The 27,388-nt window shown below is 39.1% G+C and overlaps 1 protein-coding gene across 1 annotated transcript in view; it reads left to right on the top strand.

Moving 5' to 3' along the window:
• Window positions 1-27,388, top strand: part of Cad74A (cadherin 74A) — a 70,911-nt gene that overhangs the window by 2,852 nt on the left and 40,671 nt on the right. The window contains exons 7-26 of the mRNA XM_089581321.1: window positions 171-305; window positions 389-517; window positions 1,855-1,933; window positions 3,591-3,736; window positions 4,037-4,225; window positions 4,814-4,981; window positions 6,530-6,685; window positions 6,771-6,838; window positions 6,957-7,206; window positions 9,037-9,279; window positions 9,371-9,443; window positions 14,299-14,477; window positions 15,329-15,455; window positions 17,472-17,617; window positions 18,811-18,946; window positions 19,582-19,812; window positions 21,067-21,239; window positions 21,342-21,494; window positions 23,902-24,024; window positions 26,166-26,355. Of these exons, the coding sequence (XP_089437447.1) occupies window positions 171-305; window positions 389-517; window positions 1,855-1,933; window positions 3,591-3,736; window positions 4,037-4,225; window positions 4,814-4,981; window positions 6,530-6,685; window positions 6,771-6,838; window positions 6,957-7,206; window positions 9,037-9,279; window positions 9,371-9,443; window positions 14,299-14,477; window positions 15,329-15,455; window positions 17,472-17,617; window positions 18,811-18,946; window positions 19,582-19,812; window positions 21,067-21,239; window positions 21,342-21,494; window positions 23,902-24,024; window positions 26,166-26,355 (3,094 nt within the window). The remainder of the gene's footprint in view (window positions 1-170; window positions 306-388; window positions 518-1,854; window positions 1,934-3,590; window positions 3,737-4,036; window positions 4,226-4,813; window positions 4,982-6,529; window positions 6,686-6,770; window positions 6,839-6,956; window positions 7,207-9,036; window positions 9,280-9,370; window positions 9,444-14,298; window positions 14,478-15,328; window positions 15,456-17,471; window positions 17,618-18,810; window positions 18,947-19,581; window positions 19,813-21,066; window positions 21,240-21,341; window positions 21,495-23,901; window positions 24,025-26,165; window positions 26,356-27,388) is intronic.

Genomic DNA, 27,388 nt, shown 5'->3' with positions numbered 1-27,388 from the left:
TCTCTGCTTTGTTGAATTTAGCATCACGATCACATTAGCATTAGATGTTCCTCTTGAATTTTAAATTGTGCAATGTCATCTTCAAGTTTGTACTGTTGGTTATGAGACAAGATTGTTGTAATACTAGTTACCTTTAGTTTTATGTACTCTTTCTTTCTTTTGATTTTCAGACCCCAGTAGCATGTGACCTGTTTGGTCTCAACCAAGTTCGTCTTGGGATGGGACGATTCATTCAAGAAATAACACTGAAGAACCCCCTTGATTACGAAGAGCAGACAACTTATGTTATGAGTCTATTTGCAAATGTTAGTATTTTGAACTGAATCTTTTTGAAACAATGAACAGTTTTTGTTCAGCGTTGTCAAGTCATACTCATTTCATGTTTCAGGATCTTGCAATGGAAAATCGCATGAATTCTACAGCTGATGTTATTATCAAAGTGAATGATGTTCAAGACCAGCCACCAGTATTTGTGGCTGACTCATACTCTGTGACTGTTGCTGAAAACAGCCCTGAGGTAAAAGATGAAATTTTTGGTTGCTTTGTATTTCAGACATTTGAAAATGACATCATGCTGTTTTGAAATGAACTAACTTTTGTGTATTTTTATTTTCTGACTTTTAATTAAGTTTAATTTTTGTAGGCTACTCTGATACATTTACAACATTGTGGTAAACACTTCAAGCCTTGTGTTTCATAATCTGATGTGACTTTCATGTATATAATAACACCTAGTTGCTGTTATATAGCAATTAGGTGTTAATGTATTCATGAACATACATGAGTGTGCGGCCAGGATACGGCTGGCTGCATACTCTTACATGTGCATTATGAAAAAATAAAAGTGCTGCTAGTACATTATCTGAGAGCTGCTGAACAAAGCTGCTATTTCTTACTTTTAATTAGTTTTAGTCATTTGTTCATCAAGTGTATGTCTCCTTTTCGTTTGTATAATTTATGGTATATTCTGGGAATTCCATAGCTCAGTTGTAGCCTTGTTAGGATTTGCTGACATGCCTTGTTTTTTTTTGTTTTTTTAACAAACCAAACCATGCATATGAATGCTTGTGAAAGTGAAAAGCTTGCTGAATCATGGGAAAAGCTTTCTCATAATAATATAGCAGTGTACATTGCTATCGGATTTTGAATTATATCGAAAATAACCTCTAGTCTTATCAATAATGCAATGGAATTCATTACCATCTAGCATTGCCACTGTGATTGATTTACATTCCTTCCCGTGAACGCTCCAATCCCACCCCCAATTTCAAGACATTTTATAAACTTTTTTTCTTTAATACTTTGTTCCTTCAGGACTGATCTGTAACTTGTATTCCTGATATTTATGGCATTATTTTAAAAATTCTGCCCACCAAATCTTCTCACTCATTGTACCATTTTCTTCCCATAGCTTTTACTCACTATCACTGTTCAAACTGTACTTGCTGTTTTAAACTTGGCTTTATTTTCCTGTTTCCATTGAAGTGTTTTACTTCTGTCTACCCCAGATATTTTGCTCTTACTTATTCAAATCCCCTCTTATGTAATGCCCATCTGGGCCCATAGGGTGCTTAAGTAATAAAAGCTGTAAAAACAAACTTGTAATATTATCAAATTTAGTAATTTTACGTGTTTGTTTTTACTGCTGGATTTTAAGAACATTTTGCTTATGTTTGCTGTTTATTATGAAAACCAGTGATACTGGAGTAAAGAATAAAACTTACCAGCTTTGTAGAGTTGCTTCATTTGAATAATGGCAGTGTGCTACTTAGGTTGTTGAGATCTTTGCCTGTCATTACCTAAAATAGGGGAAAAGACAGCGTGGATAATTCTCTTACTCACCCTTTTTGTCAGGGTACGTCAGTTCTCTTGGCCTCAGCCCACGATGCAGATGCTGGCTTCAGGAGGTTGTTGTCATTCAAGTTGGTTAATGGTATGTTTGACGTTTTTTCTAGCTGTGTGGAGAAAACTAATTGAATCCTGCTGATGTCAGACATTCCTTTTAAATTATTTTCAAAATTTAGAACATCCATGCATTAATTGCATTTCATCTTTTCTTTTTATTTTGTACTTGCATCCATTTTCAAACAACACTTGACATATAACTCTGGGACATTCATTAACTTTATGCTTTGTTTGATAAATCTCGAAAGGAGTGCTGAATTCAACAGCTGGCAAATTTCACTTCACTTATTGAAGTTAACCGTGTAATTCATAAGTGTTGCCAGAGAGTATCGTGTTGAGGTAGCAGGTTAATTTTATTAAATAGAGAATGTTTTAAGTGTGAGACCTATAAGGCCAATGAACTAGCTTTATTGCTTTGATTTGACTGTACTGTATGTTTAGCAAGGATTTTCCAACATTTTTGGCAGTACTTTGCTTCGCCTGGTGATGGGGTGTACCACATATCGAGTTCACTGTTTATACATACAGGCAGCCAGTGCAACATGATGAATTTTTCCTGTTGTGCTGTGTAGGTGTTTAATGCTGCGTACATTCCTGGCTGGTTGCATTTTTGACTCTTGCTTTATTACATGCCTTTTGTCATTTTAATTTTGAGAACTGGCCTCATAAAATTATGCTGCTGCATTGTGCTGTACCACAATCACCTTTATAGACTTCTGGGACTGCTAAACTAAATTATGAGGTCAGTGCTTATGGATTTTCAGAAAACTTATGCAAGTGCTTTGCTTTTACACTTTATTGTAAATGTCCTTGCCATCAGTACCTTTTAGGTGAAATTTCCTCTGCGAAACTCAGTTTTGTAATTCTGATTACAACTGCAGGTATTAAAGAAAAGACATGTTTCGCTGTAACAAGCAACTGCCTCTGCTATATATAATGGTGTGTAGCACCTCATAGTTTCTTAGTAATGACTTGCACTAGCCGTGGAGCAGCAGTGTTAAGAATGGGCCTAGTGCAGGCAAGTAATGCTGCAAGTTATTTTTGTGAATTATGTGTGCTCACGAAATGCTTTGTGCAGTGCTTTTAACGTGCAGTCTCTTTGAAAGGTTATTTTTCAACTGCTCACTATAACTTGCCTTGAGTAAGGGAATGGTGATCACATGTTAAGCATTCTTCACGCTCTGTGCTATCATAGAGTAATAAATGATGGCAGCTAGCAGTTGACGATGCCTAGGAAATTTCAGTGGCATTTACTTCTCCTGGTTACTTTTTTTTGTTCCAGCCTGAGACCCTTTACTTTCCATGGTTTTAGGCACTGAAGTAGAAACTTCTTGTGGCTGATAGTTGTCTGTCCTTAAGATGAGCAGAAACACACAATGGATGTGTTGAATTTGCGTATTCCTGCTCATCGTGGCTCTGATGCTGTCTGTGTTATTGAAATACATGCTTCTTATTACTGATGCATTCTTTTAGCTTGTACTCCTGCTCGGTTGTGTTGTATGCTAAATATACTTTTTGCTGCTGACCTGTGCTGTGCTGCTCCCCACACTGGCTTTGCATATTCAATCTGTTACTGAGCATAACTTTCATCATTTTCTCCGTCATTTTTTTCTTTGTAAATTTATTTACACAGTACATTTTCCTGAATGCATATTTTATGTGCTGCCTGCATTTGCATATTCTAGACACCAAGGGATACTTCAGGTTGGGAAAAGTGGACGTTGATGACAATGGGATTCATCATGTTGTTGTGGAAACTTCTGATGTGACAATTGACCGAGAAGATGAAGACATTGAGAAGAGTGGTGGGCTCTACAGCTTTCAGTTGCAGGTATCGTCAACTATTTCTGGATGCAAAAAGTGGGTCCTGCAAAACAAACATTGCTACAGGAGCTCATACTTGTTCCTTCCACACAGATGTTTAAGTGCTCCAAATGTGTTATCATCTTTGAGGGGTGGTAAAGCAATCCTGCGAAAAAATTGCCTAAACTAAGTGCTTACTGCAATTCTAAAGAAAAACTCTAATGACAAGTGAGAAGGCAGAAACTTGAGTTGCCAGTGTTGCAGCTTATAAGTGTGTTAGCCTAATAAAAGAATTCACTCTATTGTCGTTTATAACATTTTTTTACAGGCAGTTGAGATGGTCAACGGTGTTCCAAAAGGAGAAGTGGCTGTCTCAGATGTCAACATTGTCATCACAGACACTGATGATCATGTGCCCGAGTTCAGCAGCCGCAATTTCAGTGTAGTCATACCCGAAGACACACCAGAGAACTCTGCCATCCCAGGACTCAACATGGTTGTAAATGATAATGATGTTGTAAGTCGCTGTTCTGTTATTGCACACATATTGTTCAGTGTGTTTGTATGAAACTTTCTTTTGCTTAAACAAAATTGTTTGCAGGGAAATGTAGTTTGAGATGTGTGAGAAAACTGTTGCAAATGCTGGGCAGGGCACATAAGTGCTGTTAATTGTGGGGGATGTGAGCACTTGTATATGTGCACTTCCTAACCACAGTGGCTGCAACATTGTCCATGTCCTGAGGTCCTAGCATGTTTTATTTCTTGCATTATTTGCTGGGTTTCTTTAAATTGATCACTGATAGGAATAAATGTATGTGGTTCACATAACTTCTGCTCCTATGTACGTGCTCAAATGACACGTGCTGTAGCTATGTTGGGAGTAAGTTTGGCAGCTGGTTCAGGTTGCACAACTTCATTTTAGGGGCATATGCAAGTAAGGCTTTCATGTGTCAAACACAGGGTTAAAATGTGTTTTTTTTTTGCATGTGAAACATTTTTTATTGCTATTTGTAAATATAATAGCTCAGCAAAGGGAATTTAAGGGCTTAAAGTTATGAATGTGTGCGCGCTTAAGGCAAAACTTACAGGTTGTTTCATTACACAGGGTGAAAATGCAAGATTTGGGCTGCACCTGCGAAACATCAACAACTCGGATGGAGTCTTTTCTGTGTACCCACTGTCGGCAGTTGGCCGCACCCCTGTTCTCATCAAGGTTGCAGATGCTAGCCGGCTTGACTATGAAGACGAAAACGCCCGCACGTTTGTATTTCAAGTTAGTATCCTTTCCTCCCTGTTAACATGCTTTTGGTTGACAATGGTAATCCACTCCAGGTCATCTATGTCATTGCATTAATGTTATTGCTCATGGCTGCCATTTTGAAAGGGTCTGTAGGAGTTAGGAGTCACTGGGTTTGTTAGGTTACCATGTCATGGTAAAACTTCAGGCAGTCTCTTTGCAGACATCATTCACCATTCCTGCTGTCATGGTGCACAGAAAACTAGTCTAGGATAAACAAATTGTGCATTTTTTGTTTCCACACCGTTTTTGAGGCTGTAAAGGAGTACATCCAACCGTTTTTTTTTACTAACTGTATAGCAGGTCTAGTGAATGACAGCACTTAGAAACCATGGGCAAAAGCTGTAACATTGCTTCCTCAGAGTAATAAATGGTTTGAAAATTGGAAGCCAGAGCCATGTTGTTACAAGTATGTGTGTTATGTGCATATGCTATTCAGTGCAGTCCAGTAGTAATTATTTACCAAATGACAAATGTAATTTTGCATGGCATTTATTTTATTAACTAATGTTTCCTGCTTTTTGTGAGGTGCTGCTGTGTAAATGTAATTATGAAATACTATATAATAGGCAAAACCAATATAGCATGATTTTTGGTTGCATAAACATTTGATGTGAAAAAGAGAAGCAAACATCTAGTGTTTTCTCTGGCCCTACAGTTTTTTACCTTTAGTCGGATACAACTCAAATCTGCTGTGAAGCTCTGCCCACATTCAAGACCGCCGAACAGAAATCCCCTGTGACAAAAAATAGACCTTTGTTGAAGGTTTTCTAGTTACTTAAACAAGAAACAAATCACGAGACGAAATTATCAGCTCAACAGTTTTGATTCCTCTGGCTTATTTGGTACAGCCAAGCATTAGCTAACTGTGTTCACTGTTGCAACTGGTCAGTCGGGTAATACAGGACACCGCGAACTGCGGCCTATTGTTACCATCTGCTGTTTTTTTAATTTTGTATCCTAGTTTCTATGTAGCTTAAAATGACAGGTGTGAGCAAATAATGTTTTGTAAGATGTTTTTACATGATATTTTATAGATTTATGTTAGATTCATAAATAAAAAATATAAGATCTTTTTATAAAAAAAAGTCAATTGTTTTGAGCATTAAGCCTACTTCTGCAAAGCATTTGTTCTCTTTATTTGGGGCATAAAACTTATTTTTTAAATGACATTGCTCCTTGCATCAATATTTACTCATATGAAAAATTATCTGTCATTTGGCTTTCCATTGTGCTATTGTAGTTGTGCAAATTCTGACCTGATAGCTGTACACTGAACGTATGATCCTTATTATCTAGTAAAATTGTAACGAGGGACATGGTGTTGTAATCCACATAGTTATAAAATTTGAACGATCATAAGGCAACAAGATGCTATAAAAATGGTACATACAGGCCTACAAAGTCTGCTGAAATATGCTTAACAGAAGCTTGTGTATTGATTAATGAGCCTTGCTGCATGTTCACTGTGTATGTGCTAACAAAGATGTCTACGTTAAACCTTTTGTTTTGCTCTGGTTGTAGGTTGTGGCATCTCGGCATGGATTTGAAGTTGCAAGCGCCACTGTTACTGTGTCTCTGTCGGATGCAAATGATAATGGTCCTATGTTTGAGAATGAGCAATATCTAATACAGGTACCTGAAAGTGCTAGGAATGGAATGACCATTTTTTCGCTTGAGGTATGCACAAAATTGCAATTTTCGCCCTTTTCAGTGTGGTGTGAAAACTGGTTATTAACATACAATCTTTTTTTACCCATTTCAGGCCTATGATGCAGACAGTGGACCATTTGGGAAGTTATCATATTCAATGAAGGGCTACGGATCTGAAAAGTATGTTCTTTCACTGTGCAAAATCTAAATCAAATGTGGGGAAACAGTACTATCATGTAATGTGCGGGTTCCTTCATGCTTCATTTGGCAAGCTGGATGCGTTTATTGTTTTGTGCAGGTTCATGGTGGAAAAGGATACTGGGCGCATAAAGATTGCCACCTGCAAAAATGGCTGCCTCGACTATGAGAGTGTTCCGAATTACTCCTTCACATATGAGGCCCAGGATGGAGGTGGCAAGGTGTCCTCCGTGAACCTTTTTATCCAGGTTGTGGATGTGAATGACAATGCTCCAAAGTTCACCAAGGACAGCTATCTTGTGGACTTAGTGGAAGATGCTACTGAATTCTCCTCACCTGTTTTTGTGAAGGTATAGAACTATGTGTTGTAATTTTAGCAGCTACATGTTTATCTTTTTTTATTTAAGGCACTTGCTGATAAGTGGTGCACTACTCTGCTAAAGTTTTAGCCCTGTGGTACAACACTTCTTTTTTTTGCCACAAAATTAAGCTATCTTTTGCTTTCTTTATCAACTGAACCAGCTATATGACTTACATCAGAATTGGTGCACTAGATGCAAGAGTAAACTAGCTGCTAAAAATGCTGAAAGAATCCCCTCAAGGCTGCACAAAATATTGGAATTACAGATGTTATGAATGAAGCAGAAAGAGGTGTTTCAGTATTCAGACTAAACGCTATTTGACACATATGGCCTAAATGCACCTGACAAGACTATCAGAGTTATCTGGGTGTTATTTAGTGTTACTTATTTATTCAATACTGCAAACCTTATTCAAGTCCAAGCAGGCTGAATGAAACAGCAAACAAAACAGAAATAAACAAATTAAATGTTCAGTATCATTGTAAGACAGAAAATGAGGAAAATAGTAAATCTTAAAGAAATCTATCTGTGCAATATATGGTGCTGATGAACTATAGGATGGTGGTGGCGAGATGCATAAGCGCTAAAGGTGATAGGCATTGTGAAGGGTAAATTCAGGGTTAGACAAGAGATTTCTGAGCTGTTTGAGAGTCTGAATACTGTCCGTATGGCTGACCCTCTCAATCAAGGGAGGCTTATGCCTGCATTAATTTAGCGGGCCCATCATATGGAGAGAGTTTTGAATAAATAGACCTGACAGGTTCCCTCTGTACCCTTTCAAGACTGTTAATGTTAAGTTTAGTAAGTGGGTCCCAAACAGTTCATGCATATTATAATTTTGGTTTGATTAATGAATAGTAAGCAAATAATTTTATGCGGGGGGGAGGGGGGGGGGGAGGGTGGCCTTTAAGTTTATCTTAAGCTGAGAAGTTTACAGAACATGGAAGAACACATGCTATCTTTGCATTAAATTCATGATAAGGTATTAGTGAGTGTAACACCCAAGTTGTTTGAAACTTGCCCACTCATGATGTCCACAAAACCAGTTTCATCTTATCTATGAGAGAGACTGGCAAAGAGGAAATATCAAGAATGATATCAGTTACTTAGACTGAAGAACAAGTGGTTGCTTGTGTGTCAGACAATCCCAATTATTTATGGGTCTTTTCTGGTGCAAAGATGAATTGCTTACTTGTAAAAGTGATGGCGAAGGATGAAGAAACTAAGGGATGAGATACATGCTGATGCATTTTTTTGCTTCCTAGTAAAAATTGTCTGTGATGCAGCACTCTGTTTAGGTTAAGCTTAAACTGAGGAGCTAAAACTGATGAGGGGTGTGTTATTAAAAGAAGTTGCAGAGTAAGTGCAGTAGTGGTGTGCCAAGCCAAACACATTTAGTAATTTTAATTTAGTATAATCATGGGTATTTGAAAACTTTTGGCATCTACATCTCAGGTGAAGAAACGCAAACGTTTTTGTTTCAAGCAGTTTTGACTTGCACTGATATAGCTGCTTCTTTCAGTAGCTGTTTATAAGGAAATCTCGACCGAGCACATTTTTTTGACAACACACTGTATAAGTATGGGACCTTTTGGCTCATCTTCCATATACACGTTCCCATTGTTCATTGTTGGGTCAATCCCACTAGCAACATGAGATCAACTCTGCTGTATATTTCAATGTGCTGACACGACTTGCTCGTAGCGACTGTGTTGCTGTGTTGATGTTAGTGTGCCACCGTATCATTGTAGTGCTTCATGCTCCAATGCTTTGCTTTATCACATGCAAATTGCTGATTAGCACATGCCATCATTGCAGGCCACAGATGCTGATGGACCAAACCAAGGGAATGGCCGTGTTCAGTACATGATCAAAGCCACCAATCTCACCCACCCAGAAGTCATTTCGATTGATGCTGAGACTGGTGAACTGTCACTAACTGGAAGCCTGAATGTCACTGCGGCTCCATATGGTGCCACCCGATTTGAAGTGATAATACAGGCCACTGATTTCGGGGAGCCAAGGCTTGCATCAGAAATTCCATTCATCATCCGGCTTAAAGTGAGAAAGTTTCTATAGTAGAGGATCCTCCTTTTTAATTTGCCAATCCCATGGAAATTCCTTTGCTGACATTCACTTCGTATAATTTCAGCGTAAAAATGAAGGTGCACCTTATTTCTTGAATGCACCATATAAGGCAAGTGTCAACGAAAATGCCAAACCAGGTGAGGATACTAACAAAGTTTTATATTTTAGCAGTGCTTTTTACCTTCGCTGGTCTCCTGTGGTCACTCAGCAAAGTGCCAGTGAATTATAAAGTTTCCATTTCTTTTATTTGATAGGTATTAAGTTAGAGGTCAAATTACTTATGAGCTTAAAAAATTATAATTACACTAGTGTGTGAATATGTCACCTTTATCACCATCACCTTGTTTGCTTCAGCAAAAATGGTGATGGGGTGGGGAAAGTTGCTTTATATTGCTACCTGACAGACCTCCCGCCACCTGTATAAAAAGACCTATATGTTTTGTTCCAAAGCGAAATGCTCAGTTATCAATGTATGAAAGAGGTAGCAAAGTAGGTTAGGGTGTGCACTACAATAAGAGAGATGTCAACAGAGCAGAAAAAATGTGCCGTGTATTTCTTCTTTTTAGCAACTTCCTTCCCTGTTGTTATGCAGTGAGCAATAGCTTTTATAGTCACAGCGTTCTGCTTTTGTCATGCTGCCTTAGTGTTAATGGGGAAGGCTCAGATATTTTTAAACATCTCGCACATTTTTTTCTTCTTGCAATGGTTGTTTGTGTGTTTGTGTGCGTGACTTTATTTTCTTCAGTTTCCCATGGATATTATCATTGAACACCTATTGTACACTGTTATGTGGGCAAAAGCATGCAGGCCAAGGCATCTGCAACCAGAGTTGTTGCTAGGGCATTCTCTGGGGGGTTCCTATTATAGATCTGGTGACCTGAAGTTAAAGAGGGTGTGAAATATTCTCATTACTGAAAATATTGAGCCCTAGGAACATCACAAGAGCTTCTCCTCATGCCCTAGTGGCAGCTCCATTTGTGGATTTGAAGAACCTTTTGTGGCATTACAGAGCCAGCCAAGGGCTTCTCTCAAGCCTGTGAGAGCGATTACACCTCGGTACCACACCCGCATTTTAATTGCTTGCCACACCTTTTTGTTGTCTTATGTGTGTTAGAATGCATTGTGTTACAAACGTTCACGCAAGGGTGAGTACAGCCTAGCACACATGCCTTGTATGTCTTGTTTGTTCCCCAACTTTTGGTCATCCTGCCTTGTTTGCATTAGTACAGCATGCTGCAAAATGTGGAAGTGTTAATTCATTAATGTGATAAGAGGGACTAGCCAAACATGACAGTTTTTTATGTTTGCTTAGTCCTTCTTCATCATGTTTGCTAAGCAAACATGAAAAACATGGCAGTTTTTCATGTTTGCTTCATCTCTTTTTAACATTATTTGTTCATCAAATGAGCTTTTGTAAATGTGTAGAAACACTGAAAAAAGAATGAAATGAGTACTAAAAAGGGTTCATTTGATGATTTTTCATCATCCTCTTCTTTGTATTATATGATTATTATGTACACAAGTGCAGTGCATCATAAATTTGCAAGCATGTTAGTACAGGGCTGTAGTGGGTGTGGCGATTTCTAGCTATTGTGTATTTTACTTTTTTTGTCTCATATACCTTTGTCAGTTTTTTTTTTTCATTATAATCAAATGACTTATTATGTGAGCAAACTAGATGTGAAAGCTATGAGAAAGATAGGTTTCACAATGGGCAGGCAGTTCCTTGTTTCTTTATTTTATTAATGCAGCATGCTACAAATTCAAAGTAAGATGAAAAGCACCAACAGATTGATTTTTATCATATACTAGTTTTATCCCTCTTCTATACTACTTAGCTAAATGCCGGTACACTGACAGCAATGTCCCACATGAGAATATATTTTTTTTCCTTGAGTGGTGCTTGAAACTCGCTCATTATCATGAACGAGTTTCAAGCATGAGTCGCATGAAAAATATACGGATCGTATAGAAATGTATAGTGGCCCGTGAGGAGAGCATCATAAAAAAAGTGACTTGTTTGGTATTGAGCTGCTGTATTCATGAATGAGTGATGGGAATGCAGGTCACAGGTCAGTTAAAAATGTGCGGAAAGTAGAAAGAAGTGAGGTCATAGCTGCAAGTTCTTTGAAGGTTGTTTTGTACATCTGCTGTTAGAAGCCCTTGAGGGGCATGAGCTCCAGAATCAACTGCTTACATTTGAAGAATGCCAGATGTGCAGGTTTCACCCAAAACAAAGCTTTTTAACTGAGAAAATTGCCTTAACAGCAGTTAGTCATGGCAACTAACCACATGCTTTTCCACACTGTATGAGGAAATGCTATTTTGGGACGAGCAAGTACATTGAGAAATGACAACACTCAGAGCACGACAGATTGTGATGGCTTTGAGTGGTTTCTTCAGACTGTTGCATTTATAATGGAATGCAAGGCACAAAAACATCAAAACAGCAAAAGAAAGAAAAAGTTCAGTAGTACCATTACTTGTGGCTGGCCCATCTTACATGCAATTTCAGGACATCACTCTTTGCAGCATGAGTTCAACTGCTCTGGTGCAAAGTACAAATTTGTTTTAGTTGCGAATTTTGAAGCGAAAGCTTCATTATGGGACCTCGGGCTTCAATCGCACACTGTGTAAATTTGACCTTCAGCTGAGTTAGAGGTCAAACCATGAAAAAGAGAAAAAGAAATGGAATCAATATCCATGACTGGGAGTTGAACCTGCAGCTGCGCAACGCAAACAGGTCTCCTTTAAGGGCCGCTCAGCAAGACCACTAGCAAGACCGTCCCGCGGCACTGCCCCCTCATTGTCGTCTTCTACGTAGCACGAATCCGTGCTTTCGCTCCGATTCGATTGTAGTAAACATTCTCTGCAGTTCTTTTTTGCTATTAGAAATATCTTTCTCTTCAGAAAAGCAGGGAAGCAGTTATGTGCGGTTTGCTTGTTTATTGGTTTGTTTGTTGTGTATGTTCAGCGTGAGGGGTTCATGCTAAAAAACTCTAGAGTTGAGTTTATAGTTCTTTTAGATATTTTGTGAGGGAGATTATCTTTGCTGGTTGTCAATGGGGTCAAATAAACGCAGAGAGATGTTGTGTGAGGGCTATGGCAAGTTGAAAGTGTAGCTTCTGTCATTGTGTGCAGTTGTTGTGCATTGTAACTACAATCTAGAATATATGAAAGTGACTTGGCTGCTTCTTATTCTACATGGAAAATTCTCAAAATAATTATAATAAAAAAAGACTCTGCTTCTTTGACACAGTGGCACACTGACCAAAAAAGCTGAAGGTATTGTTATCTTAATCTACTTGTTTGATTTTCTATATGTAGAAGTGTGCTGAAGTGGCATCTACGTGTTTGATTTTTTATATGTAGAAGTGTGCTGAAATGGCTTCTATGTTATCGTTTGTAGAATTTTAAAAGTTCCAGTTCAGTGCAGAGAGCTAGGGGTGTGTGAGAGTTGGCTATCTCTGTGTTTCTTCCCTTTTTGCATTGCATACTGTAACTCACTTAAGGTTTTGTAGCAGCACCATCGCCACCATCATCGGCACAGCGAAAAGCAGCAGATGCAGCGATGTGGATCAGCTTCTTCTTCATGCGTGCCGCTTGAGCTGAGAGCGCATTCTGTTCTCTCTCCGCGTTTGGTTCAGGCAATGCGAGCCCATCTCACCTGGCAACCTCTCTGAGTTAATATAACCTATCTTTGTGGACCTGCGTCCCCGATTCATTTCATATGACAGTGGCACCCCCACGTCCACTGTGTAAACAGGTGTTTATAGTTCTCTTTGATGTTTTATAATGAAGCTGTTCTTCGCTGTTTATGAATGAGATGGATTAAACTTTGTGAGGGCTGTTTTTATGCTAATGTTCCATGAGCACATTTATCATGGGGGAAGCTACCATCACAACAGTAGCTTGATACTTGTAGCATTTGTGAATGTATATTCTGTATACTGTATGCTCCAGTTCAACTGGTTTATGGAACAATTTTCAGTTTGTTCCAGTTGGCTTCAACTGGGGTCAATTGAAGTACCAGTTGGAACCAACTGGGAATTGTTCCATAAACCACTTGGACTGGGAAAGATTTTCACCAGGTGTTGGTCTTGTCCAGTGAATGGTTTTAATGGTAGAGTCCATGTCATATAACATTAGCTTAGACGTAATTTTGATGTGTGTCATAAGTGAGCAATTAAACTGCTCCAACAGGTGTTTGGTATCGGAGACAAGTAGGGCGCTGCAGCATGTTCCTTGTATCCTGCGTCACTTTTTGTGTGAGTCCTGCGTGTTGTGGCTGTAGTGAATATGTGCAGTGTGTGAATACTGCATATCCTAGATGCACACTTTATGTATGTTCATGCATTTTTGTTGTTACTCTACTTCAGCATGGAGGCACATGCTTGCTCTATTAAAGGCTTTTTCATTTCCTTTTATGATGGCCTATAGGGTGCAAAATTTTTGCAGTATTTTTCTGTTTAGTCCTATGCAGTTAAAGCTGCCTGTGCATAGAGGCAATCATAACATGGGAGTCTATGAGCAGCTGTGGGGTTATTTGTGACGGTCGCATTGCATGGTGTTAGTACCCAGCAAACCACAAAACCTCTCAGAGACGTCTAGCTAGACGTCTCTGGGAGGTTTTTGGTTTGCTGGGTACTACTTCTCTTTGCCTTGACTCATGCTTTTGATCACGAAAGTGGCATCTCAAAGCTCTGAATTTTATTTTCTTATTGATACTGCGATCTTATTCTCAAGATCTTAGCAGGAGATGTATTCAGGGATGGAAGAGAGAATCACCGGTTCTGACGAACCGGCATAATATACTGCTAGTCTTTGGGTTGCCCACTTCGAGGATAGTGCAGTGTTTTGTCTTTTATGTGCGAGGCCTGAAACAGATACTTTTGTTCTCTTTACAAACTCATTTGCCTCATCCAAAACCACTATCCACTCTGTCAGAGCTTGTAACAACAGTGAATATGTGGCAATTGGATGTTGTTGCAGGAACTACGGTTCTTCAGTTAGTGGCCACTGACCCAGATGGCCCGGATGGCAACATCAGCTACTACATTGATTCTGGTGCCCGGGACAATTTTGTTCTGAACAAGCTGACAGGGATCCTCAGCACGTCTTCAAATGCAAATTTGGACAGGGAGCTGAATGGAGACTCGTACCACATTTTGGTGAGCCTTGCAGATATACCACAATTCTTGTAACCTCCTTCCTATTTCATCGTACGGCAATGTACAAAGCTGCATGTATTATCAGCAGTGAATGAAATGCTGTTAGTTCTGGGGAAACCATCTGTGTGTTGGTTGTTCTGGGAAATGTGCTACTGCATGACACTGCGTGCAAGCTAAATTAAACACTTTTGCTTTTTCTATATGTGAAGAAAGTGTACTTGTCAGAATATGTTGTTTGCTCAGACAATGGCTAATGAAAACACCTGCATTTTTGCTTAGCGGAAAAGAAAAAAGATGAAAGTTAAATAAAACAAGAAGTTAAACAAGAAACAAAAATGTGCTACCAATAGTATATCTTAAATAGAAGCACAGACATTTGCTAAAAAAATGTGATAAATTTGAACATATTAAAAACTTCAAAGTTGTGTGTTATAAAATCTCTCCTTCAGTCAGACTTTGACTGTTCAAAGCCCATGAGAAAGAATTGTTACGTTAAGTCAAAGAAATTGGGCAGTTGGTATCCTTCCTAGTGTTGCTTGGAAGTACTGAAGTTCAGAGTATCTGGACTAAAGGAAAAAAAAAAGGCTTGACCTTTCAAAATCCTTTGATTTACCTATGTGATAGTTCTGCATTCAGTGATGCTCTTTCAAGGTTGCCCCAAACCACTGATTTATAAAATCATATGAGATTTGAGTGTTATTCTTTACTGTTGTTCATTTTGTCGGTCCACTTTTATGGCATTAGGTACTCTGTTTTCATTGCACCAAAGATAACAAAGATACACCATTGCCAGTTCGATAATGCAGTGTATTTGTGCCCTGTATTATAAATGAAATATATCTTTTTTTCAGGTGTATGCTGTGGATGGGGGTGTAGTACCACAGAAGGCCTTTACCACAGTGACAGTCTCTGTTCAAGATGTCAACAACAAGCCACCTGTTTTCGCAAAGGACAGTTATGTACACTGGGTCACTGAGAGTAAGTTCCCTTGCTTGCTGGGAAACCAGGAGCGTTGCTTCGAAGTATGGTTTTCCAGAAAGCGTGTTCAGATTGGTAGCAACTGTAAGCTTCAGCCCTATTGTGTAAGTGTCCTCTGATGCGATAGCTAAACTCTGTGAGTGAGCAAGTGTAGCTTGCAGTCTACTTAACCAAGAGCAACATGAATTCACTATTACCTCAATCCAACTTTGAAGGAGTGAGTCATTCAGCAAAAATTCTATGGTGGATTAACTATTTTTTATTGTCTGAAAACCTCTGAGAAGTTTGGTTTGGTTTGGTTTATGGCGTTTAACGTCCCAAAGCGACTAAGGCTATGAGAGACGCCGTAGTGGAGGGCTCCGGAAATTTCGACCACCTGGGGTTCTTTAACGTGCACTGACATCGCACAGTACACGGGCCTCTAGAATTTCTCCTCCAAAGAAATTCAACCGCCACGGCCGGGATCGAGTTAAAGAGAAGGATCAGCAGGCCTAGAAGGTTATGTATTGAAGCTAATTGTAATTATTGGGATCTTCAATTTTTGACACCAGTTTAATTCCTGAACCTTTTTTTTTTCTTTTCCAAAAAGACGCGTGGCATTTTCCTGTTTTTAAACTGCCTTAAACAAAAAAAATCGCATTTTATTCACTGATATTGTCATGAACTAGAAAGGGCAAAAACAGCTTGCATGTTGCCATTATTAGTCAAGGACAACACTATGAGTTGAGCCTGCCATGAACTATTGTGGGATTGACAGAAGGAACTTTCAACAAATGATGCCAGTGAGCATCTGTTTACATAGCAGAATGCTGGCCTTTCACAATGCTGTTACCATACCCTTTGAGAAAAAAAAAAAACCTTCAGAGCACAAAAGATTTTTTTTTTTTGCAGTCACTATTCTGAAAGCACCAGTGAGTGTATGTATATCCTCTTCAGACTTCAGTGAAAGTACAGTCTGTCAGTATAGATCAAAATATGCTTTCAGTGTCTTTGCATTTTTTTCTGAATGGATGCAGAAAATAATTTCACAGCTGTGGGTCTAACAGTTTTTTTTTTTTTTTTAGGTTTTTCTCTATGCTTTATGTCAGGGGTTCTTAGAGCTTTTAGCTTCAGGAAACATCAAGGGTTTTCAGAAGGTGCTGACTAGCCCCATGTGTCTTGGCTTCTATCCCTCCTTGTTACATGCATGCAAAAAAGAATATGGAGATGCATAGCCCTTCAAAAAATGCCCAAATTCAATCAATGACTCTCTTGTTGTGAAACACTCTGCGATAAGCAATTACAGTCTGGTTAAGACCAAACCAAAATGGGTGAAGGAAAGGTGGCAGAAAGCAGTTCAAAGAGCCCAGTTTGAGTACCCCTGGTCTGTGCGATGGACCTCTAGACCTACAAAATAAGGCAACAACATCATGTGCCACATGTGTATTTGAACACTGTAAGATATGAAGTAAAAAATGGGTACTTACTTGGACACATTGAGCAGACTTGTGATCTAGAGAAAGCAGTTATATAATGAGTGACTACTCAGAGAGCCCCTTTTGGTGCAGAATTTTTTAAGAGGTTACTAAATTTCAAATTTAACAATCAAAATTAACATTTTGAAACTGCATCCATACTGCAGGAGTAGTGTACTTTTTAAAAACAATAAAAGGAACAGCTGTGCATTTTTTATGTGCAGAATCTGGTGGAGAGGCACAATGCATTTGATGTAGTGTTTCCTAAAGAAAAAAACCCCATTATGCCAGCTCTGTGACAGTTAAACTTTATCCATATGTCCTTGTATTGTTTTTTGACATGCATTACAAGCCTGGGGCAAGTTTGAAATATGTAGTCGCTGTCACATTTGGGCAGTTTTTTGTAGTGAGATCAGGAATATAATATTTGTGTGCCATTTTATATTATAGACAAGGAATAAGAGAAAAATAAAAAAAATTGACAGAAGAGAACTGCAAGATATAAATTTGAAGCACACTGAGCTGACAGAGGACATTGTTTTTTTTTGTTTCCTTTCTTCAGGCCTACCAGTTGGGCGTGAAGTGTTGAACGTAACTGCTGTCGATCCTGATGTTGGGGCAAAGGTGCGGTATGACATTGAGGAGCCCATCATAGCAAGGGACAAGACTGGATCCTTGGTCACTTCAACTATCACGTATAACTATAAGGTCAGTACTATGTAAAGGAAGCTAACAGTCACCAAAACCAAGGAAAGCATAGGGAAGTGTTCCTCATTTTTTTATTTAATTTATGGTGTTAATCAATGGGAAAAAGTCTGTGATGTGTTTTTTGACACAGTTCTCAAATTTTGCATCATAGGTGGCTCATCAAAGCAATACTGCAATAACTGCAGCTGTGGTGGCATGGTTGTCAAAATCATAGCCTTTTTTTTTTTTACAGTTAAAACAGAATTCAGAGTTGGGTGACAATGAAGCAGAACTTTTTGCTGGACTAGTTGGTCCATTCTGACATAAGAGAAACAGCGCGAAAGAAGAAGCCCGAAGGCGAAACGAAGAAGGGGCAGGAAAGAGTGCTCTTTCCTGTCCCTTCTTCGTTTCGCCTTCGGGCTTCTTCTTTCGCGCTGTTTCTCTTATGTCAGATTGGGTGACAATAATGGAACATTTACTTCTGATAAAAGAAAATTTTAGCCTGTATCTGTATGACCAGCTTTCGCGCATCTTGTTTTGATTTATACATAAAGGAACTGAAATGGGAAAGCTCTGAAAGCTGTATAATTTTTTATGCCAGTTGCACTAATTTATTTATTATAGTGATAAAAATTGATATTGTTGAGTTGTTAAAAGAAGTAGCTAGGTTTAGCATACAATATATGTTTATTCATCTGTTTATTCATATGGAGCAGTTATGATGGGCATTAGCTTGTGAAAGTTTTGGCCTTCCTTTTTTGACCCCTACCTCTTCGATGTTACTCACCTAAAAACCAATGGCAATCTTGTTTTCTTGCAGATAGAAGCTTTCTGTGGGCATTAACTTACAAGCATTTTTGCTTTTATTCTTTTCGAATTCATTGTTCACAAGATTTTCACAAGCTTATAGAAGTGAAGTGACCAGTCAGCTTACTGTTTACAAGGTATTCCTCACGCGCTATAATTGCATCCCGCTGGTAAAGCAACCCTTGCAATAAATTCCGGCCATGGTACATTCAAGTATGGTAACATTGCGAGCCATGATGAATGTGCTGTGCCTTACAAAATGTCAAGAACATGTGCTTTCTTGCTCTTTTGTTGCCTATCGATTAACAGTGCTAAATATAATGCATTCGAGTTCAGTGCATTTGATACGGACAATTTAAAGGTGAAAAAATGCTGAATTTTCACCTATGCTTTTCTTAATTTTTCAGAATGCTTTTCGCATAAACGGAGTGACAGGTCAGATAACAGTCAACAGCCCTTTGGATTACAATGCAGCTTCAGTCATTACATTCAATGTGGCTGCTGTTGATCAGAATGGTGCTCTTCAGCCCCAGAAGACAACAGGTGGGCATAATTAGTTTTTGTCAAAGATTAAGAAGCATGAATTTGGCTGTACTTGAGGAGCTGCCTTACAATTTTTCTTTTCTAACATGAAACTCAGCAGCAAGGTTTAGGGCTTCATGCTTTGTTGCTGAGAAACCATAGCATAACTTGTAGTTTTTGCATGATGTAGTTCCTTTTTGGCACTTGAAGTATTAATGAGGACTTTTTTAAGTTTACTTGTGATGCAGTAAATCCAAGCCTGTGAGATAAAAATACTCTGAACCCTAAAGTAACTTCATTGGTTAGTGTCACAGCATCAAAACGTAGCCTTTTAATTGACATGCAACAGAACCAAATATTCAAGCCTGAAATTTGAAAATTGCAAAATAACTTTTTGCACTGTGTCCAGTAGCCATTGTCCGCAAATATATGAAGTTGGCTCACATGTCTTGGCATTAAGTGGTACCAGCTCTTTGGGTCACTCATCTTCTAGCTGATACATGGTTGTGTGATGTCAGCCCTTTGTGACCATTCACATATTGGCTGATAAAGTAGTTTATAGATAAGTTGAATCTGTGATTTAAACTTCCTCTCATTGCTGATATGTTGTGGAGAAGATCAGCGCTTTATGTCATGCTTTTTGTGTTATTTTTCAGTGGAGGTTACTATTTACATCCAAGCGCACAGTGAAAGCAATCCAATTTTTGCTCCGCCGTGGACTCCAGCAAACCCAAAAATTGAGATAACCGTCCCCGAGGAGTCTACAGTTGGTTCCACTATATTCACAGTCACAGCTCGTGATCCACTGACGCATGCTGCTGTCACCAACTTCGCTAAGATTCCTGAGTCAGACCAAGGAAGCTTCTTTTCTGTGAGCCCCATTTCTGGTGAGTGAAGCTGTTCTATAAAAGCTCATCTTGGATTGTAATTTTATGAAATTAGTACTACATAGCAGCATAAAAGTGCTTCATTATGGAGCTAATATTGAGGCACATTATAGCGAAAATTTGTCATAATAATAATGGTTCAGGCTGCTAAAATACAACACTGTATGAGGGGGGCATTAAATTAAAGGTAAATGTGTGTTTTAGGTTCTTATATTTCTCAGTGTATTGTACGCTTGTCATGTCAATTTTTCTATTGTTCGAAACAATTCTGGAACTTTTGCCTTCACTGCCTCTATTTTTTCCTTCTTTTTGTACTCCACTGCGTCTTGATAACATGTTCCTTTAAAGATACCTTTTGATCTTGGAAATCAAAAAAAAAAAAGTTATGGAGCAGGGTCTAGGAAATAGGGTAGTGAGGAACTGTTATCCCATTTTTCATGCCTAATGCTGTGCTCAATTATCTCTAATCATCAGAGAGAAAATGAGGAATAAATTTTGTTCTGACTTGTTCCTTGTGGAGTTCTGGCAGAATATGTTGGCCTGTACTACGAAATATTCAGTTTGATTTTCTGGTGATGATGAAACATGTTGCGTTGCAAATTTCTGAAATGCATTGTTGGTTGTGTTTGTTGAACCTTTCAGGAGCTGTTTTTCATATCTCTTCAGAAAATTCTGCTTGCCACCTAAATAGTCTGCGCAGGCCTCAAGAAAGCCAAGAAGTCAGTTTTGCAATGTGAAACACCATTTGTTATTTTTTCTCAAGCCTGTGCAAAATTTCGTACAATGGTTGGAAATTGTAACATCGAAACATGAAAATTTGTCAGTTAGGCACTAGAAAGATTTGTAGATCACTTTTTTTTTTTTTTTGAAGATGGTCATGACTCTAGAAGCACAGAAAAAAATTATATAATTATAGGTGACAAAATAGGTTCACACAAGTATGCCAAAAGACATACTACCAAGCTCATTGTTCTGAGAAATAATATTTACTGTGTTTGCAGGTACCATGAAAAAGCACGCCAGTTACAATATGCTAAATTTGTCTCAAAAGAAATTACTTCTGTCATGCTTAAAAAACAATCTGCGTATTTGCAATGAACACAGTTGTGTGTTCATAGCTCCTGAAAGGGTTAAGGATGCCCAGGTCACATTTGATCTTTAGTGGACATGTTGCCGTGTTTGTACTAAAAAAAATCAATTCATCAACCCTTTCCTGGTTCTGAACTTTCTTTTTTTTGGCTCTGACATTTTCAGGTGCTGTAACACTTAACCAGAGGCTTGATTACGAAGAACTGCCAGAAAAGGTGTTGGCATTCGATGTGAAAGCCATCATTGGTCAAGACAAAAACAATCAGAAGTCATCAATTGCTACAGTGATCATTAATGTGCAAGATATAAATGACAACAGTCCAGTTTTCTCACAGAATGTAAGCTATTTATATGACAGCATTTATATTAAGTGGCGTGCTTGTGCTTCTGCTGCTGTTGATTTTGTGCATGAGCAAACAATCTTTGCACTTCTTTTTCAGTCATATGTAACAATGGTGTCGGAGGCTACTCAGTACCCTCACACTATCCTGCTCATAACGGCAACCGATAAGGACACACAGCAAGGCTATGGTGTCGTGAGATATTATGTCTCCGGAGAAGGATCAGATGTGTTCAGCATCAATGAAACAACGGTATGTATTGTGCCTGTATGCTTACTCAAAAGCCATAATTATGAGCATCTAAAGTGAAGTGCAATAAAAAAATAGTTTTGTGTGCTCTGAATTGTGCAACAGTGTGGTCAACTGCTTCCCCATCTTTCAATATCATCTTATCTGGCATGTAAAAATCATTGTGAAATAAGCATGAGGAGCATTTTAGCTTAACAACAGGCACGTCTGCAAAGATAAGCATGAGTGCAAGGGAATACCTTATTTACTCAAATCTAGGCTGACCTCGATTCTAAGCTGACGCCCGAAATTTGAAGGACGAATAAAAAAAACAACTTTCCTCGAGTGTAAGCTGGCCGAAAAAACAATTCAGAACGACAGCAGGGACAGCATGCAAACGGCATTTATTTCCACGAACCTGCTCCCACTCACTCGTCGTTGTCATTGCAAACCTACTTATCAATGTCCTTTTCGTTCAGTGCACGGTCTTCTGTGCCATCAAGTGCATCGAAAATGCTGAACTTTCAGAACAAACGTGCAACCAAGCTTTGTGGGATGTCATCCCAGGCTGCAGCAATCCAGCTAGCTACAGCTCCTAGCGATGCGAGCTTGATGCGGCGTGTTGGAGCAAGCTCGCGCGTTTCACTGGTCCCATGGAGTGCCTTGCTCTCTTGCTACCTCTCTCTCACTTTGGACTGTAGCACTTCTGGGGTCATTGGAACCACTGACCTCCGAAATTTCATGAACTCTGTCAGTGCTGATTCCACTTCGAGATGGCGGCCTTTCTTCGGGCTCGTGAAGGCCCTCCTTGTTGCGGCACTAGCAAAACGTTCATCATGAATACAACTACAAAATCCTCAAATTTAAGCCGACCTAAGAGTTTCATGTCTCATGTTTTTAAAGAAACTATGGGCCTAGATTCGAATAAATACGGTGTTGGCCAAGCTTGGGTACTCTTCTAACTTTTTCAAGCACAGTCAGCATCCATTATTTCAACTAAGTTGGAACGTGATAAGCAGGTAAAATTATCTGAAGTTCAAAGTAAAAGATGCTATGACAGCTTGCAGCAAGTTTACCCATTATTACTACAAATATGTTGTGACTGTTGTTGGTGCCCATGCCCAAAAGTGGGCACTGCACAGAGCATCTTGTAATACCAATTTGTGTTCATACCCAGAGAGAATCATTCTGCAAGTCACAATACGACTTTCACTTCACTTATGGTTGGCCACAGTCCATGGTCATCTTCAACTAAGTCTATCCACCAAGGCCTCCACGGTGGCATGTGGTTAGGGTGCTCAGCTGCTGACCCAAAAGATGCAGGTTCAGTCCTGGCCGTTGTTGCATTGTTAGTGCATATTAATAACTGTGCTTTGTTCGTGCATGTCAAAGAACCCTATGTGGTCGAAATTATCCGGAGCCGTCCACTATGGAGTCTCTTATGGCCTGAGTTGCTTTGGGATGATAAACCCCATAAAACCAAATCAAATTCATTTACCACGAACTATGCATCTGCATTTTTTTTTTGTATGTGCATCTAGCAGAAGGGGCAAGAGCAATGGCACAAAGGGTACCACAGTGCTTTTTAAGAGCTGCGTGGGTTCTCTGAGGCCAGAATGTTTGTGAACACATGCCATGGGGCAATGCATACTACATCAGAGCGAAAATTATGAGTGCATGCTGTCAGAATTCCACACGGGCTACTGGTGCTGCTGGCTCCATTTAGTTTTAGCACAGTTAGCATTGCAGTTACTTATTCAGAAGTATACTTGCAGCTGGATTAGTCAGTATGTTCAGAAGTAAAGTAATTTCTGTACATAAGCAAACCACAAGAGAGATAGCTGCTGTGAAGGCGCTGACTGCTGTTTATGTTGGCAAACAACCTGTGTGCAGCTCACTACGAGGGAAGTCGTCGGGAACTTTATGAAGTTTTTTCTTCTTTGACATGTACAAGGATTCTTTATTGTGCCACTGGGCTTTTGCTTATGTGTTTTAGGCAGTGTATGTGCTAAGAGAGGGAAATTCACATATCATGCCATCTGATTGAACAGCCTTTTACATCAGCCTGCCTTTGCTTTACATCACATTTTTTGAAAACTGTGACTGCTGTAAAATGATGGAGTTGGTTTCGTTTTAGTATTTTCCTTATATCTGTACACTGTAACATTATGATACTGCCATGTAAGCACGTCGTATTTCTATTTCAAAGATGTCATGCGTGTCGGTTGCCATGTGGGGATGAGATTTATTTGAGCGTTCGTTAACCTGAATTGTACTTATTCTATTAAAGAGTGCTTACATTGAGTGCACATGCTTTAATAATATAAATTCTAGAATGCCTTTTGGATCATAACACTGTTTACGGAGGTTAGCCTTCAGTACACTATATAGGTAGCAAGAAATGCTATAGTAGTGTGCTGCTGACATGCAGGGAGCACTGGGGATCCAGGAAGGTGCAGTTCTTGACCGGGAAAAACAGCCACTCTACAACCTTCAGGTGACTGCAGTTGACAACCCAGGTGCACCCTCAAACCAGCGGAGAACATCAGTTCTGGTGATTAATTCTCTTCTCTTAGCAGCCTCCTTAACACTGTGCAGAAGTTCAGTACATTGTCATATAGCTTGTGTATACTTAAATTTTTATCTGTAAGAGATATCCAGGAAATTGGCAGGTTCTAATTTACTGTTAAAATTAAACATTAGGATTGTTTCCAAAGTGTTTTTTTATTCTTAGTGCCACGTGCCCGTACCCACATTTCTGCTGAGTCGCCTTCATTGTTAAGACATAGGTAGGACTGGAGAACAGGTCCTTACAGTCCCTGGTATCAGAAAAAGTGCCACCTGTAGTGAAAGCTTCATGTTTACTGAATTTTTGATCTGGAAGGACCATGTGCAGATTTCATTTGCACAAAAACAGGGTGTTACTTATTGAATGCTTACTTACAGGTTCAACAACCAACAATATGGCATGTATTGCAGGACACTAGATAAAGTTTGTCATGCCTTTTAGAACAAAAGGCTCATTCACTTAGAGTACTGTGCTACTTTGTGACAATACCCAGCTGCACGCTAGCCCCCTCCCTCCCTCTTCTCCTTAAACTCAAGGTCTCAGCAATTCATTTGGTATCAGAAAACTTACTGAAGAGGAATCTGAACTCGTCTTTTTGCCGCGGGAACTCGATCTGCACGTTCTGAGCATTCTTAGAAACTTCGATTTATTGCCCTGTGTGGCTGATTTTCCTAATTAAATCGAATTAACGTCCGGCTCCCGCCTTTTTTTTTTTAAATTCTCCCTCGTACAATGGGTGGAGTCGACCAACGCGTGGAGTGCCTTGCAGCCAGCTCCGTGGAGGCTTTGCTTTCGCTTCATTTTGTTTTTTAGGTTTCCTTGAATAAATAGTTTCATTTGCAGATAATATAGCCGCAAAATAAGCCCGCAGAAATAAAAATACGCGCGGACTATTTGCTTCTACGGACTACTACGTATTACTCCGCCGATGGCAGAGCAGCAAGCCGCCGCGGGACTGGCTGAAAGGCACTTCACGCGTTGGTCAACTCCGCCCACCGTACGAGGGAGAATTAAAAAAAAAAGGCGGGAGCCGGACGTTAATTCGATTTAATTAGGAAAATCAGCCACACAGGGCAATAAATCGAAGTTTCTAAGAATGCTCGGAACGGGCAGATTGAGTTCCTGCGGCAAAAAGACGAGTTCAGATTCCTTTTCAGTGCACCTTTAAGTTCTCAGCAAATAATTCAGTCACCCTGTGTACAACCTCAGTTGACTCCATGTAATTTTCGTTTCTCTCCGCATATCAAAAAGTTTGCCTTGTGGGCGAAAAAACACCAGAGATGCAATACAGTTTTGACTTTCACTACAGGTAGCACTGTCCTACAACACAGGGCTGTAACATTTTGTGCCTCACTGCAACAATTTACTTATCAGTGACGGTAATTATGCAGAAAAGTGAGCTAGAGTGTGAGGTGTGATCAAAATAAATTTGTTATTTTTTAATTAAAGGGAGTTTTATGCTATATTCTGTGGTTGTGCTAATAATTTATATTTTATACTTCATCAGAATAACAATTCAGGATGAAACTTCGGGTGGGCGACGATTTTAAATTCTTATCGTTTGGACGGTGTTTGTTGCTGGAATGCGTGGTTAAAAGAAAACAAGGTGGATGTTACTTTGGGGAATGCATTAGAGTGAACATATGCAGTGATCATATCATCACTGCTGAATGCTGTTAAGCTCTGCACATATGTGTTGAATATTTTTATGCTATATTTTGTGGTGATTTAAATAAATTTTATTAGTCTCTTGTTTTGCTAATTTGTTCATTTGTTCGTTATGTTGTTACCGAAGTGGCAGCTTACATTAGAAGCCTTCAGAATGGTACATTTAAAATGTTAAAAGGAGAAGACAAAACAGTTTTGGAAATGAAGTGTAACATTAAATCAGTACATACAGGGAGTGAATTTTCTTCCTTAACTCACCACTCTGGACACTTTTGAAGTACTTGATCAATGTTTATAGTGAATTTTTAAATATAGATGAAGTGTTTTAATTGTTTATACCAAACATTTGAACTTTATTGTTCATGAGGCTTGCATGACTGAAACCGTGTGTTCTTTTTACTTCTGCAAATTCTCTGTAACTAATCATTGCTTCTTATGTTGATTACTTGTTTGAAAAGGTGGTGATCAAAATCCAGGATGAGAATGACAATGCTCCAGAGTTCACCCAGTCCGGCTACACGGCTGTTGTGCCAGAAAACGTTCCGACAGGCTTCAGTATTCTGACTGTGAGGGCCAATGACAAAGATGCTGGTTCTAACTCGGAAATCAGCTACTCCTTTGCGGACGAACCTGAAATGGGAGCCATCAGTATGTAAAAATATCTTAACCTCTTGTTTTCATTGTGTATTGATCTCTCGCCATTTTGTGTATGCACATGTATGTGCAGGTTGGTGTTGAAACTTGTGGCTCAAGTAGATTGGGTCATTTACAGTTAGGGGTCATGAAACTATCCTGATTCTGTGAGGCGTATGGTTTTTGTCAAATTTCCTGCTATGTGTTTGAGTGGGTGGATTTTTGTTGGTTCTTTTTTTTTTGAAGGCATGTATGTATGCTTCAAGCTAGATGTAGACATCTTACTCTATGTCTGTGACGTAAAATACGGTATGAGGATATGAAGTAAATGTTGCCATTTCGAGCTGGATTCTGGAACTGGAAGTCATGTCCAGCTGGAATGTTTCTTGCGTCCAGCTGGAAAATTTCCACTTCCAGCTTACTCCAGCTAGAATACCTTTCACTTCCAGCTAGAAGTAGAAATGGAAATGCCATTTCAGCTGGAAATGCAGCTGGAAAAGTACTTTTCTAGGTGGAATTTGTGTATTCGTTTTGATGTCGGTGGGCATTTTTTATTAATTTTTTCATCTTCTCACTAATGTAAATGTGCACAGTTATCCAACACTTTGTGTTGATAATGAAATTCAGGTTGCTTTTAAAAATGCATGCTTCACTTGCTATAATATATTGTGTATGATTATGCTACTTAAATGCTATTGTGAGCTGGTTTATTTTGTGCTTGGGGTTCATTTTTTCTAGGGCTTTATTGAGCTTTAGTAGAGCTAATTAGTAGAACTTAAAAATTTTCCATTTTTCAGAAGTGCTAAAAGTTCTAAAAAAAAAAAGAATAGTTCAACTGAATTACAGCCAGGGATAGAAATGCTAAAGAAGTGGAAAGAAGAGGTGGAAATCATGCTTGCTTCCAGGAATAGTTTTAATGCAAGAGTATTACTTGGCTCGTTGCTGCGAAAACCCTGCTGTAGCCAGAAAGCCGGTGCAGGCACGCATGGCAGAAGCCACCACATGCGAGTGACGTCTTCACCATCAATACAACTCTCCCCTCTGCGAA

This window comes from Amblyomma mixtum, chromosome 3 (assembly GCF_055824585.1).
Source record: "Amblyomma mixtum isolate Tamu chromosome 3, ASM5582458v1, whole genome shotgun sequence".
NCBI lineage: Eukaryota > Metazoa > Arthropoda > Arachnida > Ixodida > Ixodidae > Amblyomma > Amblyomma mixtum.
Note: the sequence above shows the minus strand (reverse complement) of the source record. Positions and strands in the feature narration are given on the sequence as shown.